The sequence below is a fragment of the Natator depressus genome, chromosome 1 (assembly GCF_965152275.1).
Source record: "Natator depressus isolate rNatDep1 chromosome 1, rNatDep2.hap1, whole genome shotgun sequence".
Taxonomy (NCBI): domain Eukaryota; kingdom Metazoa; phylum Chordata; order Testudines; family Cheloniidae; genus Natator; species Natator depressus.
Genome location: NC_134234.1, coordinates 59,572,856 through 59,591,125, shown reverse-complemented (window position 1 = coordinate 59,591,125; position 18,270 = coordinate 59,572,856). Strand labels below are relative to the sequence as shown.

General features: G+C 39.7%; 1 protein-coding gene across 2 annotated transcripts in view; it reads right to left on the bottom strand.

Annotated features, from left to right (window-relative positions):
* Positions 1-246: 246 nt before the first annotated feature.
* ZC3H13 (zinc finger CCCH-type containing 13) overlaps positions 247-18,270 on the bottom strand; it is a 54,764-nt gene continuing 36,740 nt past the window's right edge. For both annotated transcript variants that reach the window (XM_074960996.1, XM_074961005.1), the window contains exons 13-20: positions 16,408-16,957; positions 13,222-13,325; positions 11,801-12,787; positions 8,274-8,774; positions 5,372-5,521; positions 4,361-4,561; positions 1,804-1,967; positions 247-743 (exon numbers count right to left, since the gene is read on the bottom strand). In XM_074960996.1, the coding sequence (XP_074817097.1) occupies positions 573-743; positions 1,804-1,967; positions 4,361-4,561; positions 5,372-5,521; positions 8,274-8,774; positions 11,801-12,787; positions 13,222-13,325; positions 16,408-16,957 (2,828 nt within the window). In that variant the 3' untranslated portion in view covers positions 247-572. The remainder of the gene's footprint in view (positions 744-1,803; positions 1,968-4,360; positions 4,562-5,371; positions 5,522-8,273; positions 8,775-11,800; positions 12,788-13,221; positions 13,326-16,407; positions 16,958-18,270) is intronic.

Below are 18,270 nucleotides of genomic sequence, written 5' to 3'. Positions count from 1 at the left end.
TCTTTAAAAAAAATAACACGATTCTCTAAAAGCTACACTATTAGCATTTTGTGTGCATAACAGAGCTGGATGCCTGCATACTAGGAAAGCACTGTGGTACAAAATGGTTGCCTTTATGCAGAGCTACCTAAAAAAAGCTGAATTTGATTTGATGTTGATGGTCACACTGTTTTTAAGTATCTGAAATAATATATAAATTACTGGTCCCACAAAAAATTATTTCAGAATGGAGAAAAAAAGATACACAGACAGTTTTCTTCCTCCTTTAATATCAGGTGATGCAACAGACTTCTAAAAATGGACACCTTGAAATTATTACACTTGATGCATAAAACAGGTATGTGTTACAGTGTAAGATTCAATGTTATAAAAGTTGAAATGACCTGAAAACAAAGATCTTTGTATTTTTACTATTAGTTATTCCCTCTAAACACATAATAGAATTACCTGTAAAAACAGTCTTTTCTCCCATGTCTTACAGCTGCTTTCCAACCAAATCAAAAAGTTCAAAAGCTATAAATATCAACATTACTGATGGGAGATAAACTAAGAGTTCCAAAGTAGATATTGGCTTAAGACGCACATACTTCCTGCTGGATATTTGGCTGTGGAAGTTTAGTATCTTCTGTTTTTTCCTGCCCAGGACCTTGGCACACAGTCTTGCGTTTAAATAATCGTAGACTCAACCTTAACAAGTCACTGTCTACTACTGGGGAATTCGTGTAAGTTTGTTTTGTTGTGCCCTGTTTGGATTGAAGAAAGAAAAATTAGTGCCTTTTTGACAAGTGAGCTGAGATGTTAGACTCAAATATCCTCAATAATTAAATAAATAACCATATATTCTTGGAAATGGTTCCTCGTGGCATTAATTCTAATAGTAATTTTGCCTTTTCTATTGACATGCAAAGTCAGGATGCCTAATTCAGCATGTGACAACTGACAAATCCTTACAGAAAATATTTTACAGGAACAAATATTCAGTAATATTCCTAAACTAGAAAACTATACTTTTAAAAAACACTATTTGTACAAAAGCTCATAGAATCCAAAGACATCAAGGGATTATCCAAAAACCATCCCTGCAACCACATCTTTAAATTATTTTAATTTATATAATTTACCTTTACAAAAGAGTGTTCCCGGAATTTAATTCAAATCTAGCATATGAGGGAGCACTCACCCCTAGTCACACATCTCAAATTAATCTCTTAGGCTAAAGTAAAATAAAAACCCCATGACCACTTAATACCAATGGAAGCCCGTCCTCCATTACATTTTAGTCAGTAAACATTGATTTTACCACACACACACACACACACACAGACAAAAAAATATTTCCATCAATAATCAAAATGTACAAATAGGAAAAGTAAGAAAAAAAAGCTGCCTGAGAACTCACTTTGATTTAAGAATATTCGTTTTGTATGTTTTGACATGTGAGGTTGACAACCTGTGTTTTAACGGTTATAAAACTTCAACTTTGTGAACGTCACCATCTGCTGCCAAATACAATCTGACCTGACCACTCCCTTAATTTTGCACAACTGTGAAAATTTAAATCAATATAAATTGAAAAAATGCTTAAATACAAACATTGATATTATCCACTGAAATTATGAAAAAATAATCAAATTCTCCCAAGTCTCATTATTTGTTCATGGAAGGGGGTGAGAACAGAAATAGATCAGCAATGACATGTAAACGATATCAGAAGAAAAAGTTGTATCATTGTAGAAATATTTTGAAGGCAAAGACAATTCATGTTCTTATATTTTGTATGCTTTATGTAATCCATGCACTTGCCTTTTCATTTTTCACTAGCTGCTTGCGAATTGCAGAATCCCTTCTAAAGCACAGGGCTTTACAGCAAGGACCAAGGTTACTAAGAAGACCTGCTCTCTCTTCTTTTCGCAGTAATGCAGCCATGTTCAGGGCCCCAAGTTCATGTTCAAACAAATTTTCTGCATCTACAAAGAGATGATCAGCATATATAAGAATAACTTTGCCGACTGTGAAATATTTTTGTCCCACAGAAGAGTGAATTTGGTGAAGTTAAAAATTCTCACATGTGATTTATAGACTCCCTGGTGACGTATTATTTCTAAAATTCTTGCCTAAAGTTGAATTCAGTGTTGGAGGAAATAGGAGACAAGGTGACTCTTGGCCTCTGAGAAGAATACAAACAACAGTTCCTCACTTCACCCTTTCCACTGATTGGTGGAGCAGCATTAAATAGAAGAGTCTAAAATGAGTGTGCTTTTCACCTTCAGCACTGTAGAGAAAGGATTATGATGGCAGTCATAACTGAGGGTTAAAAATTTGGGCACAGCTCTAGAACGGAAGAATGGGCTTCCTCGATGATCAGATGAGTGGGTGTGAAGACAAGGGGGTTCAAAGTTGGCATTAATGAAAGTCCTATGTTCCCCTTTTGTGTATGACATCACCATCAAAATGGACCAGATGTAGCTAAACAGATGTGAGATGCAGAATATTTCCCCTTTCCCTAGTGCAGTTGCCACATCTCCCTCTGCAAAAGGGTGCCCAGGAACCATAAAGAACAAGTCAGGAAATAGATATTCTAACCAGCACACTCTTCCTAGGAGTCTCTCCCACCCCCAAAATACTATCCTGTTAATGCTAAATCCATCCTCATCATCGTGTCCACTCATTATACTCCACACCTGAACATAGCCATTATATGAACAACATATCCTCATATCTCAATGTCTGTACTTTGACCCGTTAAACTTTTACCCCCAATTGGGGAGATTGCAGATTATGTATTCCTTACGCCACCCATTCCTAAATCAAATTTCACACCCCTTGATAATCTGTACCTTATTCCCTGATAACCAGAAACTTCTATGCTTAAACTCTGTACCGTTTTCTTTTTACTTCAACATCACCTTAATAAAATTATTTCCCCTTTCCCTAGTGCAGTTGCCACATCTCCTTCTGCAAAAGGGTGCCCAGGAAACATGGAGAACAAGTTAGGAAATAGATATTCTAACCACCACACTCTTCCTAGGAGTCTCTCCCATCCCCAAAAAACTATCCTGTTAATGCTATTTGGAATGGAAGCATTAATTCTTCCTCTATGTTCTGTAGAATATCTCTGCCAGAAGTGTCAGTGGGCAGCTGCAGCAGAGGAGGCCAGCCCCATTGCCACTGCTTTTTGTTGGGGGAATCACAGAGAAGTGTGGATTTGGACCTGAGCTTCCTTCTACTCTTTTCCAGGTCACAACCTCTAACCCAGATAACATTGCCATCCATCGAAGAATAAAAAGGAGAGAACATATCCAAACTCACCTCTGATTAATGTAAAAACAAAAGGATAACATATTAAAGCATAACAGTGTGATCAAAAAACGTAAGTTACAAAGTATAATGTGACATGCTACAGAAAAAAAGCATGGCCTTAGGTACAATTCAGTGACATCTAGATATCAAAACTGTTTTATTTGGTGCTTGGCATGAGCATGAGCATTTTACATGAAGCCTCACATATGGCACTGTAAAAAGCAAGAGACCTGGGACAAGTCTAACGGATAAAGGTTCGAAGGCTAATGCAGAGATCTAGGCAGAATGCATACAGGGCATGAGGATACATTTTTTTAATCCACTTACAGAGTGATCTTTTGACCAAGCTGAGCAGGACATTTTTCAGACAAGGTAGAAATAAAAAGGTACTCAGAATCAAGGATGGGTCAAAGAAAATAACAATGAAGTTGCCAAGACAATCCAGATGGTTAATCAGGAACTCAAGTAAATGACAGACCAACAGGCAACTTCAAAGCCAGCCTGTAACCAGCCTGTGGAGTCTGCCAAGGTACCAGATGCTGTTGCTCAAAGAGCATGTTTCACAGCTGAGCACCTGGGTCCTAAGAAGAAACAGTTGTAAATAGTAGATGGGGAGGAAACAACTAAAGACTAGAGAATTAAATTCCAGCACTTGCTAGAAAATGGATAAGCAAACGAGAATCCCAAAAGTGGTTTTCTTCCTTTTGTACTTCAATTCACTGATGGAAGCAAGAGATCCATGGATATGAATAGGTGAAAAAGTAAACACAAATCAACCTAAATCAATGGAGCCACTACAATAATACAAATATACACCTATACCGGCAAGTATCAACATAATATCTATGTGCGTCTTGAAACTAAAATGCTTACTAGTTCATTCTTTTCAAAGACACTTTATAGACTCATAGAAGATTAGGGTTGGAAGAGACCTCAGGAGGTCATCTAGTCCAAACCCCTGCTCAAAGCAGGACCAACCCCAATTAAATCATCCCATCTAGGGCTTTGTTACTTTACTAATCCTGAAATGGCATTTTATCCCAGAGGGAAACAGAATTACCTTTAGGTTTTTCTAAAACTCTCTGGCAGGTTTCTTTAATTTTGGTGAAGAGTTCAGGGCCTGCCAGTCGTTTGGAAATGCCAACTCTCAACATAACAGCACATGGTGTGAATTTTAAGAGTGCCGCCCCAGGCTCCCGTGGCTCTTTTGGCTGCTTTGGCATAAGACTGGACCAATCCACATCTATGACATCAACAGGATCTGCAAAAAGATACAATGGAGAATGAGCTATCACATCGTCATCCCTTATTATGAATGGCTAGCTTCATCTGGCGGCTTGAAGGTAGTATAAATCAGCTGAATATTGTTCAGAAGCCCTCTCAAAAGGTGAATTCTTTCATATTTCAGAATTAAGATTGTGGTGTCAAACTCATGATGGTGGTGGTAAACTGGATTAAGGGATTCCTCCAAAATCTAGGTCTCCTGTTTGTATTTAAAAAGAAAAACCAATTTCTGTTTTTAATATTCTTGAAACCTCCTGATGAAGCGACTGCTTAGGCTCTGCTGAATCTGCGGGTCTGGAAATAGTCACTTCAGTAGGCATAGAAATCATAATAAAACTAAGAACACACTACAATGGACCTGATTTAAAATATTTAACTGATTGGTGTATGGATTAGACCTTTGGCTGCTATTCTCTGCTGCAGCATTGGTGCAGGCAATAAAATATATCTGCTCTTTAAGGAGACGTGATTTACTGGACAGAACTGGAGTGGTGTTTTGGTCTAACATAGCAGGTATGTTGTAGCCAGCATGAACATATCCCACAGGACTTAGTATGAAATGCCTTTCCTACATTGGGTAGGTTGATAGGCATTCAATTCATTAAGATACATTGAAAAATATGAATCTTGGAACCATTACAGTATCTCTGAAATTTCATGTCCCTTTCAAACACACCAGTTCCCTAGTAATAATAATGAATGGGATACAAAGATACTTATCATTGAGTCAGCTGGTCCAACTTTTGCATTCAACTGCTAGTAAAAAGGGATTTACTATATATTTTACCTGGCATCTTCTCATCCTCCTGTTGATCCTCCCTCTTTTCAGCATCATCTGCCAGAATTTCATCTAGTTCATCATCACTGATTGGCTCATATTCTCCAGCAGCAGATCCCAGTGATTGCACATCATCTATCTTGGACTCATCTTCTCCTCCTACAGAAACAGACATGCACTGCAAGCTTAAAAAACAGTCATTTTTTAACATTTCAGCATCCTGATAACTAGGCTACTGCATGTATAGGCTTGAGCAAATAAACCTGATAGCTTTCTTGTGGAAGCACATTCAACACTGATAGAAGCTGTTCAGTTCTGCGGGTGGTCAAATAATTTTTTACACCTGACAGATAATAAACCCTTGAATTGAATTTCTACTTGTGCAATGTTAGGCAGCATGCATACTCAGGGTCAATAGGGTTAAAAGGAATACAGAAAGTGGTGCAAGTTTCATGAAGGTAGGTGTGCGTATCTTACACTTTCAAGCCCCTTTCTGGGAAGTGTAGAAAGGAGCTTGAAGACAGTTACACCAGGTTCTCTTAGTCTCTGTTTTGCTTGTTTGATAATTTGCAAACAAATTATACTACCCTACACATCACCCCTAAATTCTATCCTTTGAATTAGGAAACACCACACTGATGTCATAATTACAATAACTTATGTCATCTTGCAGCCCATGGAGAAATGGCTGGGACTGTGCCCCTCCTCTGGGATTGAAAGCCCCCCAAAGCAGTAATTCACCAGCACAGCCCACATGCAACCCACACTCCAGATGGGTACCCACAATCCAGATAAGGATGTGTACAGCCAACTGGTGGTCATCTACTCCGTAAGTCACCTCAAAGACAGCATCTACAAGCAGGAGTAGACTTTCTGGATCTGGGCACCTAGGAGATGTACTGATTCAATCCACTGAGTGAGCGGCCTCTGCCAGCAGGACTCTGATCAAGAAAGAGCTGGAATGTACAGATACCCTCTCCTTGCAGAGTGTAGCAGAAATACTGCCACCTCTCTTCCTCGCCCAGAAGCGAAACTCTCTGTGTGTGGAAGCTACATCCAAGGGTATAGTTTGCTTGCCCTTGATACATTAAAAAATTATAAATCAATGCAGAAAACTCCGGGAAAGACAATAGTAAGAGTGTAAATTAACTACTCAGAACACCTGTCACTGCTTTGCATCTCTGGCATCATTAAAGTCTTCACTTGACGCAAACACATTAAACGTTCAACACAAAATCATAACTAAGTAATTAAATCCTCACACATTTTATGTTAGGCCTATACACAATGATTGTAGCCTAAACAGAACAAGACAGCTGGTGCTGCACCAACAACAGAGTTGAAAGTTGTATTAAGATACAGTCTCTTTTCTCTCGAAAGGGAAATTTTAGAATCTACACTAAATTTCACTCTGGATCTCATCATAATTTTCAGTGTCAAAACTTAGGTAACAAACTCCAGATTTTCATGATACATCCTCTATTTTCTAATAGACCCTCTGAATACTGTACTACTGAACACAGCCGTTCACATTTTTTCTCAACTACATGCTTGAGTAGAGCAGATATTTTCTGATTTTCAAAAATCGAATGACCTCCTTATGAAACAACATATGTGGCACACAAAATGTGAATGAGCCATAATGCAAACCTAACCACCAAAGTTCTTAGGTAATAATCAGTAGAAAGAATAGGAGAAAGAATGTGCATCACCCTTTGGTTTTAGCTCCCATTTTAAGAAATATTTTGCTTTGAATTACTGGAAGTGAATTAATTTATCTCTTTTCCTTGACACACACAACAAAAACTATGCTGTAATTAAAAAGGTAAATATAAACAAACAGATTTCAGACTGCTAAAAAGAATACAATACAACCTGGAAAAACTGAGTGACAAAATAATTAGGGAAGGAAAGTATGTGATCCTTTGGGAGAAGGTATGGACAATATAAACGTAGCAGGAAGAATTTATTGAATGTCAGAGACATGCACTGAGAATACAGTTTCTTATTCAGTCACAAATTTGTGCTTGTTCTTTTAGATTTTCCAAATAGGTTATGGAATTTTTCCCTGCTTCATAATGGACCAGACAATTCAATCTCTCTTAGATAAGTGCCAGACTCAAGCGACTTAGTTCAGCTCTTCCTCAGTGGGTTTTAAACGTAGTTTTCGCCTGAAGTGTTTGCCCATGTCTATGTTACCTTGTTTCTTAAACCAAAGCACATATTTTTTCAGAGCCAGAAAAACTCGCAAATTTTATTTGTGTTGAATAAAATTACTTTTCTGAAGTTATTCCTGGACAAGACCTATCGATCTATATGCTAAGAACTATACACATCTTAAAATTGTACCATCATCAGTTCTCCGGCAACTGGCTCTGTGGGAAAAAATAGCAAGATTGAGACATCACAAGTACTACCCTTTAATGATGCAACATAAAATGTAGGAAAATAAGATTGTCATCAATTTTCTTCTCCTAAACTGCTTTCTATTTCTCTACAGTTTTCCGTTTTAACTCTTCTTACCAATATCCTCCTTAGCTGCCACTCCCACACTGACAAAAAGGCTAATAGTGTAAGGGGGTGATGAAGAAAAGGGAATTTTTGTTCTTTAAACCACCTGACTATTCAGAAATATGGTGCCTAAGCAAATTATACCTGGTCTCACTTATGTTTATTTGTCTCAAGACTGCTTTGGAAGTACACAATTAATGAAACACATGCTAAAAAAGCTACTCATAGGGATTATGTCTCAGGGTATCTGCTTGTACAGTGGAAAAGCTGGAGCCAATCTGCATATCAGAGAGTGACCTTTCAGTGGAAAATTATTCTGATATACTGTAGTTCAATGTTATGTTAAAAGGGGAAGGAGTAAAATAATTGACACACTAGTTTCTGTTCCAGAACATCTCACCTTCTAAGCTCTCCACTTTCTCAGCTTCATTTCCATCTTCAAATCCTTGTGAAGTTCCCAAGTCCTTTTCTGTCCTTTCCTTCTCTAAAGCTGTAGTGTCCCGGCAAACCCCATCAGATTCCTTTTCATGATCCCTGTCCAGTTTTGGTTCATTGCGCTTTGTCTCTGTTTGAGAAGAAATGTCAAGAGTTCTATCCCTGTCTCTGTCTCTTTCAGTAGTATCAGGAAGTTGTCTCTCTCTTTCCCTGTCCAAGTCTCTTCTTTTTTCCCTCTCTCGCTCTCTGATTCGGTCACGATTCCGTGGCCAGTCTTTATCTACATCCCGGTCCCATTCTCTCTGCCTTACATCCCTCCTTTCTCTGTCTCGTTCACGATCGTGATCATGTCTATCTCGTTCTTGAAGCCTCTCCCGGCTATCAAAGGACCCAGATCTGGAATGGACCTGACGATCTGATTCAGGAGAACTTCTTCTCGAACTGTGGCTTCTTGAATCTTGACGATCTGAATAAAATATTAAAGAGACAGGACTGTAGCAAATAAATGCAGTACACATTTATCTGTATCAAAACAGACAAAAATATCAAACACAACATTTTTACAAACTCTGATGTCAAAACAGACCTTTGAGGGCAAGAACAACACAATGAAGATTTCTTCACAAAAATCACCTCTATGTATTTGACCTTATTCAAGGGCATGACTTCTCTCTTAATTAACCCCTCCCCCCCGGAAACATTTTTCAAAAGCTAAAAACTGCTTCTTAAAATCAAACTGTAGGCATATCTGTATTTTGTATGTGAAACACAAGGAGGGAAAACAAGTGTCAACATTTTGAAAATTTGCCATTCTGAAATCCAGTAAAGCCATGGTTGGCAAATAAACTTGTTCTGTAATGCCATCGTATGTCAATTTAAATCAAGATGTGGACTGACATTTGACTGGGGCCCTCCAGGATATACCAAACTGTGGCAAGAATTTTGCATTTCCCCCTTGAGTCAGTACTGAACCAATTCTCCAGCATGGTTTTAGGAAATAGTGTGTTGGTGGAGGGTGCATTCTAACCCATAAAAGAGGAAAACCAATTATCTGATCACTTGTAATCATCAACCATTTCAAATCAAGCAATGGTTTCTGCCTAATTTCCCCTTGCAATTCCATTCAGAGACTATTCTTCACTTACAAGAAGTACTTTGTAGCACTGCATGAAATGTTAAAACAGCTTTGTTCAAACAGACATGGCCATATTTCCACAGCGGGTGAAAATATTTTCTATACTTTCCTTACCTGCCCTCAACAATCTTTAAATGAAAGGTCCTAGGCATGCGCAAGTTACGAAGATTGACATGTTTATTAACTAACAGCTACCAGTATAGCTTTCTTCCCCCACTGAAGTTAAAGACCCAGTAGAAAGGCCGACAGTATTGTCAGGCCATCACACATAACCACTGCCCAGCAACAAGAGTACAGGATAGAGACAGAGGACCAAGTAACCGCTGCCCATTTCTCTGCAAAACAATTGAAAGTTTAAAACAAATATTCCACTGTGTCCAGTATCACTTAAAGGAAACCATCACCTACATAAAGCTTGCTATTGTATTTAAAGATCCATAACTTTAATTAGCATGTGTAAATGCTGTTTATTTTGAAATGTTTTCATATGGGTATATTTGTGTTCTTGACAGTATCTTATTATAAGAACATAAGAATGGCCATACTGGGTCAGACCAAAGGTCCATCTAGCCCAGTATCCTGTCTTCTGACAGTGGCCAATACCAGGTGTCCCAGAGGGAATGAACAGAACTGGTAATCATCAAGTGATCCATCCCCTGTCGCCCATTCCCAGCTTCTGGCAAACAGAGGCTAGGAACACCATCCCTGCTCATCCTGGCTAACAGCCATTGATGGCCCTATCCTCCATGAATTTATCTAGTTTTTTTGAACAGTGTTATAGTCTTTGCCTTCACAACATCCTCTGGCAAGGAGTTCCACAGGTTGACCGTGCGTTGTGTGAAAAAATACTTCCTTTTGTTTATGGCAAACCTTTACATATTTGAACCCATCAGGTTTAAAAAGTGTCGCACAAAGTCCATGTATTTTCTTGATGCTAAATCAAGACGTTTTAGGAGAAGCTTGGTATGATTATTATCCTAATTTGAACAGAACTGGACTAGAAAGTGCAGGAGAAGACTCTGGAGGCTTGTCCAGACCCCTGAGGAGACAAATGGAAGTCACAGCCACATTTTTTCATCAGAAGACTGTAGGGAATAAGTTGGACAACAGAAATATCACCACAGAAGGTGTTGATGGAGATTTTACCTTAAAATGGAATCTGTAAATAAAATAAGGATACATAATATGGGGACATATTTTAACGTCCTAGAGGGTTGAATCCTCTGTTCATGGTTTAGCAATTAAGTTTGAAGATCATCCCTCTGGAGCAAGAACATTTTTTCAATATAACAGCCTACCTGAAACAAACGGGGCAGGGGGAGGGAGAGACTTGAAAAACAATGCTATCTGGTCAGGGGTCAGGTCAAGTCTTTCAACCCCACAGCAGCAATCTCAGATTGCTATGTGTCAACAAAAATTATCTGCCATCTGAAAAGGTTAAAAAATAAATCAGAGTTTGGGACACAGATGCATGCCAATTTTGTCCTGACAACATCCAGGCTGCTCTTACTTCTTCCCTGCTCTCTTTTCATATGGAAGAACATCCGCTGATGACTCTATCAGGCAAACATCTAATTGTTCCCCTTCTGCCAAGTGGGTGAAAAGCATTTTCAGTACTGCTAAGTTACGTATGATGTAGTACAGGAAGCAAGAAGAAAGCTGGAGCTCTCAAGCAGCCAGTTTGTTTCATGAGACCAGTAACTCTCCAATGAAGGGATCTAACATCTTAAATAATTTCTTGCCCGTTTTTCTCACTCTCCACGGGCATAAAGCTAAGCAATTCAGTTCCAACTGATTATTTTGGTTCAGGGCAAAGACGATTTTCATTTGTATTAAACTTACTATTAAGGGCCGCAACCTAATGACTTCATCACAAATTTCTCTCAGGAACCATGTTGAACATAGCTCCCTGAAACATGTAAAATTTAACTTCATGCATATAATTTCATAATTTCAGTATTAAAATTTAATTTCTATTTGTTTATAATTTTTAAAGTACATTTTATATAATAAAATTACTACTATGCTCTGTGTTAGCATAAGAGCTTTTCTAATTTAAAAGTTTAATTAGTTCTACAGATATGTTTTAACCCTTACAGCATAAATTGCTATTTCTTGTTGAATATTCCAGGCTCAGCAAAGGGATAATTCATCCCCATTGATGCCAAGAGTTTTAAATCATAATCTGAAGGAATATTCAATTCCCTCTAATTTTGTTATGGAGGGAAAAGAGGCTTTTCCTTTCATATCCAATGAACCAAGAGTTTAAGGCCATGCTAGAAAGATTTGGAAGTGGATTCTATTCACTTTCACACAGTATGATATAAATCAGTCTCGTTAGGACAGTATCTTATTACCTGAAGACGTGCTGCGGCTGGGTTCCCCTCGTTTCAACTGATCAATTCTGGACTTCCGTTCCCCAGTGATTTCTAAGCTTTTTTTCTCTCTGTCCCTGGAGCTGCTGTGCAGGACCCTTTTCCGACCTGTCTGGTCATCTCCACTGCGATGAGCAGATTCATTGGAGGGTGATCGAAGTCTGCTTGATGTATGACTTCGATTGCTACCAAGACTGCTGCTGCGCTTCTGATCCACAGGTTTGCGATGAGGTGCATCTTCTATAGTAACATGTGGGGTTTCTACCTTGTCTCCCCTCAGTCTGTGGCTCTTCCTGTGGGATTCTTCAGTGCTTCTTTCTGGAACAATGATTTCACCACGTTCTGGAACATCTTCATCTGACCAGTCACTAAATGTTGTGTCTTCTCTTTTTGGAGCAGCTTCTACTGCCACAGCTTTCTCAGCTACTGCTTCAGCCAACTCCTCTTTTGTTGTTACAGGGGGAGTTCTTGGGCCTTTTTTCTTTTTATGGTGCGGGACAATTTCTTCATCAGAAACCTCAGAATCACCCTTTGACCTCTTACGCTTCTTCTCAACATTCTTCTTTTTTGGAACTTTCTTGGGTGAAAAGACCTGGCCCTCCTCTACAGTTGACTCAGTGTACCGTTCCACCCCGATGTCGTCATCTTTTTTCTTCTTTGTGGTCTTTTTCTGCACTTTAGATTTTTTCTTATTCTCCTCATGTATTCTATCAGATGCATCTCGTTCTTCAGAAGGGTGATGTCCTAAGCTCTCTTGAACCCTGGTCCGTGAGCTTTCAGTGACTTCTGCTTGTTCTCTCTGCTTATCTCCTGAAGACACCCTCTCTTTGAACTCTGGTTCTTCGTAACGTCTTGAACTTTCCTTTCTCTCTGGCTTTCGACTCTGCCTGTCTTCTGTAAGGTGCGTGGGGCTGAGAGATCGGGATTCTTGTGGTCGCACAACCTGACTTAACAGCCTGTGCTTCTCATCTACAAGTGGAAAAGATATATATTTTTATTGTTCAGGAAGGGGAAAATACACATTTTGTGCATCCTGTACATACCAAAGGAAGCGTCAATCAAAGCAATCCATTATTTCCAGCTACATTCTTCAAGCTTTTAAACATCTGGAGTATCAGTGGATTTTTTCCACTTTTAATAGATATGCATCTTAAAGACAAATGTTGGGGCTACTGCCCCAGGACAATACCAATATATTGTAACAAAATTAGCATATAGAATAAACAATATGTCAAATATGTAGCCCCACCACTCAACAAGAAAAACAGCCTTACAATGAAAAAACAGGGAGACGACACTTTGAAAAGCTTAATCCCTCATTTTCTATTTAAGATTGCAAGGAACTTCTTCATAGTTACAGGTTAGCCTATATACTGTGGCAGAGACAACCCACTTCTACTTACTTTTATCATCTCCACTGTTGTAGGTATCGCTGTCAGGAGAATGCTCACGACGGCGCTTGGGTGATGGACGAGGACTAGGGCTACTTTCATTTCTGTGACGCTTCCTATATTGGAAAAATAAATGCAAATTCCATGCAGATTCCTTTTAAAAAAACAACAACTGTATTTCTTTATCACCTCTGTAAATATCAGAACCACCACCTGTACTCTATGCACCTCTCTCAAAATACAAGATACTAAAAGATGTCCCACAATTTTCTAGCTTCATTAGCAATACAGTTTCAAGTAAGATCAGTTTTGTTTGCACTCCAAATACTTAAAATACTTTCCTTGATGAGACTTCCCAACTTTTAAACAAAACATTATTTAAGATGATCACTGTCTTTTAGACAAAGGGAACTTCCAACCTTGTTAAGTATTGTTTCTGAGATGATCTTAATATCAATATTTTTTGTGACAAAGGTCCCACACTAGCCCATACAGATACCTAGGATCCTATGAATCAGCAACACAGGCGATGCCAGAGGGGCAGTCATAACCTGCAGCACCATGGTGGGCAGTTCAGCAACACCAGCCTTAAATTCCTAGGCTACGTCTACACTGCACTTTCGCCGGTAAAACTTTTGTTGATCAGAGGTGTGAAAAAAACCACACCCTGACCGACAAAAGTTTTACCAACTAAAAGCACCGGTACAGACAGCACCACGTCGGCAGGAGACACTTGCCCACTAACAAACCTACTTCACCGTGTTGAGGGTGCTTTTATTTTGTCACCGGGAGAGCACTCTCCTGTTGAAAAAAAGCAGCTACATTGCGTACCTTACAATGGCACGGCTGTAGTAGCACAGCAGTGCTGCTGTAAAGTACGCACTGTAGACACAGCCTTAGTGATGTTTCATCCTCTTTCTTCTAGGTTGATGCTCAGAATTCCAGTACCAAAAACCCTTTAGGACCTTTTTCTTGCCCTTGGTAAGACAACCAAAAATGACACAGAAGTGACCTTAAAAGGAGTTCCTGCTTGAGGCTGAAGAAGAGATGGTGCCAACAAGGAGCCCACACTCAATGGCCTTTGGGTGTGGAACTAACTTTCTTAGCACTGAGGAAGATCCTGGCACTCTGGGAGTAGTCACACATTGTTCCACAGGAACAAATCTATTCGGTGCCAAAGGTGTCTTCTGCACCAATACACCAACAGGTTCTTGCTTGTGACCTGGACCATATTTATAAGATCACCTTGGTAAGAAAGGCATAGAACCCACACTGCCTATTGGTCTGGGTTTCAAGTGTGACGGCCCTCCACACCAAGAATGATCCAGAGAAAAAAGCTTTTCCCAGGAAGTACATACATACAGACGTGTGTATCTACTTCCAGGAAGAAGGAGCAGCATGATGAATACCACTTAAATCAATCTGGCGTTCCTGTCCAAGTCTTTGGAGATACATCTGACGAAGGCCCAAAATAAAAACAAAGGACCAGAGTCTGGCCCCTGTTCCCACTCCTTTGCATGACTCAAGTGGTGTTCAGGCTGCAAAGACCAGGAAGCTCAGGATTCTACTGGAGTGCTGGAATCACTGGTAATTTAGAGTCAAGGAGGGGTTGGTTGCCTGAATACAGCTGTACATCTGGATGCAGAATGGGCCCTTGAGGGCTATTGCAACTTCACATAGTATAAGCTGCCTGGAGACTGCTCTAACTTAGACTAACAGTTAAACTGGGCCCTAGTTTATTTGCATTTATTTGTAAGCATGCCTTCTACTTGGAAAGGAAAGTGGAAAGGTCTGAGGCAATTCTTTGTTCCTGTGGGAGTTCCACAGTTTTGCACTAGCAACTGAGGCCTTAACTTTTGTAGACAAAACAGTGGAGGTGCACACTGAAATGCTTCTCCTGCCGATGTAACTCCCCTGGTATTGAGACACAATAAAACCACCTCAACAAGAGGCGTAGGGCTTATGTCAGCGTAGTTAGGGCAATGCAGCGTCTGTGTAGAAGACCCTGCATTCTTTACATTGGCTGCTCGCTGGGAGCATGGCAGCTGACCCGACTACGGGTGTGGATCTCCCCACCAGAAGTGAGAAGCCCGAGGCGGCTGCCCCCTGCTCCTGGCTGGGAGTGCTGAGGTGAGAAGCCCGAGGTGGCAGCGTGGAGCTGCATGGAGCTGAGAACCCTCGCTTTCACTCCCCCACATTGCCCCTCTTCAGTCAGTGGAAGCGCTCCTGGTGATGACACGCACCACTGACAGAAAGAGGGTTGTGTGGCCATCAGCCACTGCAGTAATTAATGCGGTGGCTCTAAGTCGACCTAACATAGGTCGACTTACCTTTGTAGTACAGACATAGCCGAAGAAAGCACAAATAAACGTAACCCTTTCATTAAACTATTTAATTGTGCCAGTGGAATGGAGATGATTTGCAGCTTGATCCAGAGCATGAAACTCTCAAGTTCCTCAATGCTGGGACAGCTGAGGAACTGGTCCTAAAAGTGAAACAGTGCAAGCTATGTCCTTTACAAACTATCTAACCAACAATATATGAGAAATTAAAGGAGCTTTGAATAAAACCCAAGAAATTGCTTTGAGTGCAGTGAAAAGATCCCAACATCCATAGCTGGCTACATAAAGAATGGATTGGGGTTAGTCTTGTAGCCCCATTGAGCACTGCTTTAAAGACAGTTCACAAAACTCAGACGTGCATCCTACAAGTGGAAATACACAGAGATCACTCCAATGGAGAATCAAGAATTTATTTGCCAGAAAGATCAAGAAAAAAGTGCAAAATCTATATTATCCTTCTAAACTTTTTAATTATTTAAACTAATTAGATTTTTAAAGAAAATTAATTCTGTATTTAAAGAGTAAATGCTGTAAGTTTAGGGAGGATACGCTATCTTATTCTCACATAACAGAGGTTTCATCTCACCTTTAAGCAAGAATCTCAACACAACCACAACCTAGGATCTGCTACAGTAACATCTGAATGAGACAAAGCGAACTCTCAGAGATCTGCGAGGGGCTCTGGCATCAACACGTAACCTTTACAAGCTACTACTAGCAGGCACGCTACTTATGCCGTAGCAAATATTTGGTTTACAGCAGTGAAAACAGAAACAGTTACACCATGAAACATTAAAGGATCGCATGGTATTTTACATTTTTGGTGAAAAAATAAACCACATGCAGAATCACTTACTTAGATTTCCTCTCCTCATGGACATCTCTTGTATTCCTTTCTTCTCGGACATCCTCTCTCTTATCTCTGCGGTCATCCCTTCCTTTTTCTTTATCCTCCCAGTCTCTCGGACGTTCTCGTTCCTTATCCCTGTCGCGACCCCGTTCTCTCTCCCGCTCTCGTTCTCTCTCCCGCTCTCGTTCTCTCTCCCTTTCCCGTTCCTCCCTCTCTCGCTCTCTTTCTTTCTCTCTCTCCCTTTCTCTCTCTCTCTCCCGCTCTCTGTCATGGTCTCGGTCTCTGTCCCGTTCACGTTCTCTGTCTTTGTCCCGCTCTCTCTCTCTCTCTCGTTCTCGGGCACGATCTCGTTCTAGTTCTCTTTCCTTTTCTCTCTCCCTCTCCCGGTCTCTCTCTCTTTCCCTCTCTCGTTCTCTCTCCCTCTCTCGTTCCCTCTCCCTGGCCCTTTCATCTCTCCTATCATCAACCCGGTCTACCCTTCGTTCTTCTCTCCTTTCATCACGCTCAAGATCATCGCTCCTTCCTTGGTGCCGTACTGGTGAGCTTGGTCTTTGATCTGTAAAGAAAGTCAAGTTTCATTGCCAGTGACTAATTAAACGGATACGCCTCTCACAGTACACTAATCATTTAAAATTAGAATAGAAGCTTCTGTATTCTTATTGAAGTAGAAGGATACTATCTATATATCTGCATTAAACATAAACCAGAAGCTTCTTACAGAATGCTGGAAAAGGTTCTGAATAACATGAGGGGAAGGGCACTATCTTGAAATATTTTTAAAATGAAGAAATTTAAGTCTTTTCTACTTAAGCTTAAGGTCACTACAAACCATGACTATAAAGGTTTTATTTTGTATAAGTCTATTCCCAGTAATTTCAAAACTTTATCTGCTTGCCATTTGACTACTACTATTGCCAAGAGCATGATCAGATATTTTCTATATGATTTCAATTAAACAGATGCTTAAAACGGACACTCATTTTAAAATGAAGTTTATCATTGTATTAAAGAATGCAGGATTTTACTTTACTTCAATCCATTCTCAGTTCTAAGGTCCCTCTAGCCAGCACTTTCAATACTTAGAAAAATATGAAACAGACTGGCCCAGTGGCTCATCATCTGATCATTCAGGTGACTCAGACCAAGAGAAGGAGGCAAAGGGGAAATATTGGAAACATCAGAACTGAAATCATTCGAACATTCCTTGCGGCTTCACATGCAAAGCTGTTATAGGCATAGCCCACAGGAACTGGTGGTGATGGATGGGGGAAGAATACATGTGTAAATAGGAAATAACTAGTCTAGAATCACAGGGAAAGCCCTATTTAACTTGAATATTAGCAGCAGCAGGGGAGGAGGAAAGACTAGAAAGGAAGACAAATTCTGATGCCTAGGACCTTAGCAACAAAAAATATACATAGTTGCAGACATCTAAATCTCACTTAAGTGGATATAAATTGCAACTAATTTGCATCAATAACTATACTGTTATCTTAATTCCATTTTAGTAAAGAATAATGGAAAAATCCTCCATGGCGTATGCTAAAGACTTTACATAAAGGGGTGGAGGAAACATTTGTATGAATAAAGGAAAATGCAGATTTGATTTTTTGTCCATTATTGCAAAGCTGACATAATGCATATCTCCATACATTATTGAGAGAATATCCTTCAGGGGCATACATGTGGAGTTTGAACAGAACTGAGTCAATAAAACATACGTTCCCATCAGTTTAATCAATTTTCACCTGCGAGTGAATTAATAATGACTTAATGCTCCCTTGATTCCACGTAAAATTAAAAGTAAATAGGAATGACATTTCCTGCTATGGCCGAAACAATCATTTTTTGGATATGAATCGTTAGTTC